Source organism: Diplotaxodon limnothrissa, linkage group LG23, assembly GCF_057381915.1.
Source record: "Diplotaxodon limnothrissa isolate DT_005_m linkage group LG23, D_limnothrissa_male_GT1.1, whole genome shotgun sequence".
NCBI lineage: Eukaryota > Metazoa > Chordata > Actinopteri > Cichliformes > Cichlidae > Diplotaxodon > Diplotaxodon limnothrissa.
In genome coordinates, this window is record NC_140617.1 from 14,899,694 (window position 1) to 14,908,775 (window position 9,082).

The window sequence follows — 9,082 nt, forward strand, 5'->3', positions numbered from 1 at the left end:
ACTTACTCAGACCTCAGGGATTCTTGATTCCCAGCAGCAGTTAAACAAACAATCAGTTCAAAGGATCAGGTATTCTACTTTAAGAGGGGGGGGAAAAGCCAAGGGTAAACAACTGCTCAATTGAAACGACTTCAGCAGACTTCTCTGGCATGCATGCCCCAATCCATATTTCATTTTGCTCAAAAATGTTCACTTTCTGTCTTAAATTGGGGTCATTAAGATATGAAAAGGTCTAAATGTAAGAACATTAGCTTAGCCCAGACAAAAGCTAGAGCTTTCAGCTGCCTCCGGTTACTGCTGCCATATCTTTGAGCCGCTACAATCAATATCTTATATTAAAAATGGATTACATTTGATTGCCCATTTGTAAAATAATGAACTGACACATCGTTACCTGCAGTTTCCCTCCATTCTAAGGTGTTTTATATTATATCATCTTTCAGCTGACTATTTTGGCCATCCGGCCTATTGATATCACAAAACAGAAAGCAGTGAAAATGCTCTACAAACCCAGGGCATGAAGCACCAACTAATTGCACAAAATTAGCAAGTGTAATGGTGAATATTCAGCAACTAAGGAGTCAGATCATTTCCAAGAAGTTCGTCAAAAACGAAAATAATTCCAAACGCCAGCGTTAAATTGGTCCTAAATTTGTAAGATGCCAAGTGACATAAACCTAAATCTTAACATTTCTCTATAATCTGAAGGAGCAAACAGGCATTTACTGATCATATTAATATAAAGATAATCATAAGAGCTGCGGTTACAGTTTGGTTCTGATGTAACAAAATTGCAGGCCTAACTGCCTAGAGTCGTTTAACGTGATAGAGGTCAGAGGTCAGATTTTATTTCCGATAAAAATCACAAGAACTTTTTTTGTTATCTGTGCTGTTCTCTAAAAAAAAATCCTGGGTATTACAATATTCATATCTCACAAAACAATACGTTTTGACAGTCAAGTGACGTCAGAATTCATTACTTCAAGGTTTAAGGAACAGATTTTGTATATTACTGTTCTTTTTGTGAACTTCGCTAGGTTCAGGGGTCTCAAATAGGCAGTAAGTTAACAAAAGACAAGGAAATTGTTTTTCTTCTTTCTTATGAAAGTTTGTTAACCTCTCAGCTTTTTAAAAAAAACACCTGAGAGGTTAAAATGAAAGGACCTCACAGAGGTTAAAACAAGTGGAAAGATAAAACTTTGTAGGTTTGGCGCCGTCACAAGGAGATGCAGGTACAGCTGTATACTGTAATGCTTCGATGGCAGGTGCAAAGTCTGAACAGATATTAGATTTTCCATTTGTGTCTCATACTAGATGGATACTTTATACCCACAAGGGCAAATAGACAACTCAAGAAGGATGTTCTGGAAAATGTGTTTTCCAAGTACAATGTTACATTGTCCTTTGTTTCCCCTTAAAGAGGAAGACAAAAACAGCAGTAACCATATGTTCCTTAGAGACTTACTACTACTTTAACCAATCACAGTCCTAATGTGCAGTAATTCTTATTGCTTCTCAGCCACCATCCTCCTGAGCAAACTCTCTTAATGTCAGAGCTGTGCTCTGTGAAACACCACCAGAATTTCAGTCTGTCACTTAAAATATAATGCCGTCAGATCTGTTACTTTAACCTTGAAGCAATTAGCTGTTGCTGAGCCGTAATGAATCCTGACATCGCTCCGCTGTGATGAAACCCCTAATTGCTCTGTAAAAATTGAAGCTTTTGACATCACTGCTGACAGACTTTTTTCTTCCTGGTTGTGCGGTCGCATGTGACGGCGCCTGGTTGAAACTTGAAAGGTAGCGGAGCTTCTCTGCCATCAGCTGTCCTGTCACTTGACAAAAAGAGAGAGGGAAACTGGCTGGATTTGCTGAAATGATGAGGCCATTTAAACTATGATATGTCGCAGCTATACGGCATCATTCAGACGGGACTGTTGCAGATGTCCATGCTAGTCTAGGCTGAGCTGTGAGGTGGGTGTTTGTAAGGATGATGAGTGGATGGCTTACCCTGTCAACAAGTCTGCTCACCGGATACTCACTGCTCTTAACAACCAAACTTAGTATTATTTTCTGTTTGAAAAAAACCTAAGGCACATAAAGAATAATAATAATAATAATTCAATAACAAATATTTTGCATCACTAATTTCTTATATCAACACAGAAGAACTATAAAGGTCAAAAAAATGGCCACTCTCTGTATCTCATCTTTCAGCTGCACAGAGTCCTACACTGCATGAATACAGTGTATTAAACTCACAAATATATATAAACGCTTAAGAAAATAATTAAGTTGTTAATTGATGCTGAAATAAAATGGATTTTTATTCATTTTATGCAAAACTTTTCTGAAAGTAGGTGCATTTTCAATCATCCCTAGAATGTCAAATATTCATAACTAGAGCAGTAAAAAGCAGTTAAGGAACTTTTTTTTCTATGTTTTATTAAATTATTTAATGCATACTGGTCGAGTAGATTTAAACTTTACAATCAGCTCGACTGACTAGCACAACCTTGTGTAAAACTAAATGACACCTGTAGATATTTTAGCCTATAAATTAATACTCACATATTTGCTAAATAATACTACAGTACTGGGAGAGTCTTTGGCTTTTCAAATTACTTAAAGAAGTTGTACTCAAATATAAGCATTTTGCTGATCAGTGGATAAAGCCACTAGCTGACCATCTTTCTGTATGTGTGTGTGTGCGCGCGCGTGTGCACGCTTTGGACTAAAAATCCATTTATAAGCACCACCAACTTGATGCATGCACGCCTCTGAATAGCACAGCGCCTGACCCGCAGTGAGTCCCAATGATGCATTTTTCTAACTGAAGCTATTATTTACACCTTTTGAATGTGATTCTCCTGGAGGCTCTTAAATAATGAAAAATGTTTTACTTCTAACAAAACAGAAACTGTTGGTGATAATGTGGCCTACAAGATGCAAGATGTGACCTGCGTAAGAGATCTTAGCCATCAATTCTTCTTTTTTTCTTCTTTTTTTTTGGAAGAAGGCGGGGCTGGGGGGGGGGGGGGGGGGGGGGTTAAATTTGTGTTTAGTGAGTGATGTAGGAGCTGTGATAATGAGAGGCCAAGGAGAGCAAGTGTTACCTCATTATTGTAATGAAAAAGATATCCCACCATTACATCAGTTGGAAAAAGTGGCAATTAAAGTGCCCAACGAGGTTCCTTGAGGCAAGAAGAAGACGAAAACGACTCTCTAAAGCCCATCTGTTCTGGATAATATGCGCCATGTAAAAGAAAGGCCTAATCCTCTTTATTCAAGTCTGCTGCCCTTTTTTTTTCCACCAGTGATTGTGTTTCCTCAAGTATTGCTCATCTTCGCCCAAAAGTCCGTTGTTTGGCCTCACAAGCGAATTCACGGTCTAAATAACAATATTAGCCTATATTTTTTTTCGCCATCTAACAGTTTTGAGAGACATTTAATTTATATTTAATCGGCAGATAAGTATTCTTGCATTTACCACAGATTCTACAACAAAAAAACTAATAATGCTTTAAACTGGAGCAACTGTTAAAATAAAAAAAATACAAAAATCTGATTAAAGCAGTGCCAAGAAATTACCGATGGTATAAGATAGTTGGAGGCTATTAATTCTGCTTTGCTGTATGGCTTAGCTTATTATTAATGAATTGGAAACAGCCCCCACAACCGCCGACACCCCCAACCCTCCCACCCGCAGAGTGCAATAAATAAATAATGCTGTTGAAGTCATGCATATGAACAACATGCGTCGGCACTATACCGCAGTAATGGGAAAAAGCTGCAGGGTCAATACAGTGGGCTAATATTTTTCCGCGTTGGTGATACAGGCTAAAGTTGTTTTCGCAATCATTGCTTACAAGGCCGAGAAGGGAGTGATTTATCCTCCAACAGTCTGCTCTCCAAAACGCTTCTTCTGCGGCCTGATGCGATTTCACTCCAAAATCCACAGACCCCGAGTTTTGATGAAAGCGGAAACTGTGTTTAGTCGAATTACAGTGCACAAGAAGCGCGCAGCGACTGCACCCCGAACACTCGAGTCCATAATAATCCCGGCCCTGTCTCAGAAATTTGATTAAAATGGGAAAACACGAATTTAATTGGTCGAGTAAGTCCTTTAGCGTGCAGCCGTGCACGCCGAAGGTGAAACCAGCAGGACTGTTTTTCCTCTAAATGGCTGAGAGAGGTGTCCACAGAGTGAATGACAGGCAGATGGCTTAAATAGGCAACATTAACATGTGCTCAAAGTATTAAGGAACGGCTAAACTTAAGCCTGTGTTTACGGCTTCCACTGGCAAAGTGACAAAGCTGACTTATGTGCGAGTCCGTGCATTAGATGGTGTGTGTGTGTGTGTGCGTGCGCGCGCGCGCGCGCGAGGAGGGAGATTGAGAGCGCTTTTCTTAGAAGACAGGAATATAATATGCGAGAACTGGCATTTAAATGCTGGAATGTTGTGGCTACTTCTTTCAAAACGAGAATGGAATTATCAGAAACAAAATGTGTAAAAAAATATGTTTTATCTCTAACTAAAAATATATATATAAGAAAAATAATATATAGGCTATGGTTGCTGAAGGTTTGCATGCACTCCAGCAGCAAAGGTCAATTTGGCCCAGATAAGTAACCCAAACAAACGGGCCCCGAGGCGTTAATTCACACCAAGCGCCCCCTCGCCATATTCTCCAGAGTGCGCGCTTAGATGAAGCTAAATAAAATCAAAGTATTCCGTTAACATTTCATTTCAGAGCCGCGTTGAACATCTTCAGGTTTGCTCCTGCAGCAGCTTCTATTAGCGCAGCACAGACACATTCAGAGAAACGGGAAGGGTGTAAAAAACAGAAAAAGAAAAAAAAAATCACGGCTCCCTACCGTAAAAACATTCTAAGATTATTTTTTACTCAGTGCTGATGCATAACGTTGCAGATGATTTAAGACTGATGCAAAACTTCCAATGACACCGATTCTGCTCTGGGGTCACTGGAGATTATTTTCCCACAAAACCTCAAGAAAGTAAGTTCACTAGCGGCTATTGGTTATTGAGAATGTGCAGATTATCGGCAGTTTTTTCTTCTTCTTCTTTTTTTTTTCTTGCAGGCTTCTTGTCCTGATCCTGCTGCACTGATCGTTCACGCTGAGAAATTCAGGCTTATTGTCTGCTGTTCTCCCAGGGAACAGCTGCTAAGCCAAGGCCACATTCCCAGTATACCCAACTCATCAAAACCATTCATCTCACCACCAATCAGCTGCTGCGCATCCATATGCATATGTGCTGGTAAACACAAATATAAAGGGCTGGAAACTGACCTCCAGTCGGTGATCACCGGTTCTGTGTCTCCCAATTTAAAGACCATATGCTCCTGTAACAAATTATTTACCTTTAAATTAAGTCAGGCTAAAAAGTGATTAAATTCTGCTGGTTATCCACCGCTATAATGAGGTAGGTTAAAATATTAATGCGCGCGGTCGATTATTGTGAAAAAGCGCACATGAAAACTTTTTTTATATCTGTTCTTTCGCAGATTAATGTAATTTCTGGGATTATCAGTCAAAAAATAGAAGGAAATTTTAAACAACTTCTGTAATCTGTTGCTATTTTAAATGTGCTTTATGAATAAAATTGGACTCCGGCTTTTGCATCTTCTTGAATGAAGGTTTGCGTTTAAAAGGAAATTAATTTGGACTCGAGTTTGAATTAAAGCTTCTACAATTCAATCAGTATCATTACTTCTTTATTCATTCAGTTCTTCTCCATCTAATAAACTTTATAAGTTTATTTGCTAATGTAAGTGTATTTGTACAAAAGACAAACAAACAAACAATCAGACATGAGCAGTCCTCGCGGTGTGTCTGGGCCCGGACAGAAAGTCTTTAGGACTGGACTTAGGCTATTCGGGCCTATATTAAATACCTCCTTTACTTCTGTAAAATGTCTTTAAATGTGTCTTTTTGGGGGGTCGGGTAGAGAGAGAAAGTCCTGCAATGTGGTTCCGATGCAGTTACTCACATCACGTGTTCAACCAGGTTTCTGGTCAGCGTCTTAATTTTGCGTTTTACCGCGGGTGCGGCGTGCCGGGCATGGGGTTAGACATGGGGTTTAGTGCCGGTTGCCCCCCCGGCCCAAGGCCATGAATGAGCACCCTCGGGACAAGAGGTCTCTGGAGGCTGGGATGCGGCGAGGAAGGAGTCCGGTACATACTGCTGTACATGGCTGCGGCCGCCGCGGCTGCCGTCGTGCTGTCCACGGTGCCCAGCAGGCTCGGGTGGTAGAAATAGGGCGACGGGAACATTCTCTGTAAGGCCGAGTAGTTTCCTGCTTCAGCCAGGAGCTCTAATCCGACCGCCGTTTGCCTCTTCCACTTCGTCCTGGAAATCAAAATACAACAGATGAATTATTTAATCACTTCGCTCTCTTGCTGATTTCCCAAACGCCCCTTTAATCGGTATGCAGAGGCCTAATTATTGCGGGCACGAATATATGGTTATGGTTTAATTAGGCAAAAGAGAGAAGGAGATGGGGGGAAATACGCTTCAGTCCAAACTTAGCTAAACCTACTTTTCTCACACCTGTACAAAATATAATGCACGCACATTCTTTCAATTTCAGATCAAGTTTTACTGTGAAGGGTAGCGGGATAAAATGTAAAGGGCCTTGTAGTGAGATTATTTTAGAAACTCTGAAAGACTGGAGGAGTAAGAAGCACAAGTTCCATATTTATAGCGCAGGAAAAATATAAATCAGGACACTTCCAGTAATTAAACAAATGCACCAATTTATTATTGCTGAAATAATTTATGTAATAAGACTTAATGAATATTACAAAACTGAATATAAAAAAGACAAATAATATATTTTCATATGATCTACAATGTCCGAAATTACATACACTTCCTTATTTTACACATCATCTCCTGATCAACGTGTCATCATGTCAGCCTCACATTTGTCCACAAATACTCAGAAAATAAAACTTGCTTATTTTTCTATTTGTCTGTTTTTATACGGAATAAAAATGAAACATGATCAAAATCTATTTTTTTTACAGAACGACAATTAAATCAATTAAAATACAAGATTCTTTTGTGGTGTAATTTATTTTCTCCCTCCACGTGGATTAGAAATGTTAAGATCACGCAGCGCAAAAATATAACCAACGCAGATCTTTGTAAGTGGCTGAAAAACACTTTTAAAAAAATAAAAGTATCAATTAATAAGTCAGATTGATTTTCATAAGTGCTTGCAAACCCGATCTTTAGATTTAAATACCCAGTGTTGGCCGATATAACAGCTGTATTCATTTGTTTTACAGAGCCAAAAGGGGTTCTTGCTCCCCAGTTTGACCTCGTCTCGCTCGTTGTGTCTGCAGCAGTTATTAAAAATGATGGCCGCTTACCGTCTGTTTTGGTACCAGGTCTTGACTTGTGTGTCTGTCAGGTTGAGAGCCGCGGCCAGGTCCATGCGGTCCTGCACGCTGAGGTATTTTTGTCGCTCAAAGCTCCTCTCAAGCTGGTTGAGCTGGTGGTCGGTAAAGGCTGTCCGTGCTTTGCGAGGTTTTTTCGTGCGCACCGGCGGACTGTCTCTGCTACTGGAGATTTCCCGGTCACCCTCTTCTTTAGTCCCTATAGGCGCAGAGCAAGGCGGATGAATTGTGGTTAACCATAAAAGGCCTGCTGGAAATTTTCTTCACACACCAACGTTTTTTAAGTCTTCCTCCCAACACCGACACTCGAATAATAACCTCGCAGAGGCGTGCGTGCGTCACCTCCACTCAAACTTTGACCAACTTTGTACAAATACTTCCTTCAGCCACACGTGGGGCAAGACAACAGCAATAAAAGAAACGTCTGCATTTGATACCTGAAGATTTCTTTTTTCTATCATAAAACGAGAAATCAATATATCAATCCATCTCTATTTGTAGTTGTGTTTCAGTGCTCCATAATCCCCCCTCCAGGAAGAACAATAATCTCTCTAATTGACCCACTAGGGAGGCCCCGCGCACGGGGAGAATCACCAGGCATACATCTGTTTTCACATCTATTAGACTAATAAAGGAAGCTGGAACTAAGACAACGAGCGCTATTATTATTATCATTATCATTATTATTATTATTATTATTATTATTACCACCATCATCATTATTATTCTTATTATTATTATTGAGTCCCTGGCTCATCCTGAACTCTACTGTATTGAAAATGTGAATTTAACAAGCCTGCTAGTATGACGAGCTCTTACCCTTGCATTTCATTTCGATCTGAATGTCGTCTCTTTTGTCCAACTTGCTTCTGTTCTCGTCTTCTTCCAGCTTGGGCCTGAAGCCGTCCGGAGCCGTGGCACTTTCTGGTTTTGGTGTGTGATGGGGTGAGGATACACTGGTGCTGTAAGGTGCGCAGGCAGCCAGGGGTTTGCTGTCGCCTAAAATGTCTTTGATTAAAAAGGAGGAGGTGGCAGTCCTCGGGGCGCAGCCGGCCCCGGCGAGCGGCTGCTGCTGCTGCTGAGGCGACAGCGGCAAACTCTGCGGCTGGTTGTGGTGATGGTGGTGATGCTGAAGGCTGTCCTGGACCAGATGCGGATCGGCGGCGTGCTCCATGGTGACCGAGATGGGGGACGAGGGAGCGGTTCCCACAGTGTCTATCTCCGAGCATGGCGACGGGGTCGCCTGGCTCCTGAAATCCGCTGTCCTGCTGTCGAGCCGAAAATCTCCGTTCATTAGCACAGGGTTACCAGAGTTAGACGCGCTGGATAAAATAGTGTCTATCCCAAAACTCGACCCGCTGGATCCTTCCATATTAAGAAAGGACGGATGAAGTCTTCATAACAACAGCGAGATGCTTCTCCTCCGGCGCAAATCACAAGAAAGTCAGCGAAATTAACTCGGAGTTAGAAAAAAAATAATTAAATAAATGAAATCAATTTTTTTAAAAGAGCTGAGAAATAAACCCCGGAGAGAGACAAAATCCACGTTTACAGGCGGCTCACACAGCCTATGGTCCACGAAGTTACATTCAGTGAAAATGCGAAAAAGCAAAGTGTGGGTCTGCGTAGTCCACGTCCCTTTTTGTGTTTGGAT

At 41.0% G+C, this 9,082-nt stretch overlaps 1 protein-coding gene across 1 annotated transcript; it reads right to left on the bottom strand.

The window, feature by feature from the left end:
• Nucleotides 1-6,060: 6,060 nt before the first annotated feature.
• Nucleotides 6,061-8,800, bottom strand: barhl2 (BarH-like homeobox 2). Its single transcript, XM_085348090.1, has 3 exons — nucleotides 8,248-8,800; nucleotides 7,402-7,627; nucleotides 6,061-6,373 (listed from the first exon to the last, which is right to left on the bottom strand). The coding sequence occupies exons 1-3, from the start codon at nucleotides 8,798-8,800 to the stop codon at nucleotides 6,061-6,063; spliced, it is 1,092 nt and encodes a 363-aa protein (XP_085204216.1).
• Between the last annotated feature and the right edge of the window lie 282 nt (nucleotides 8,801-9,082).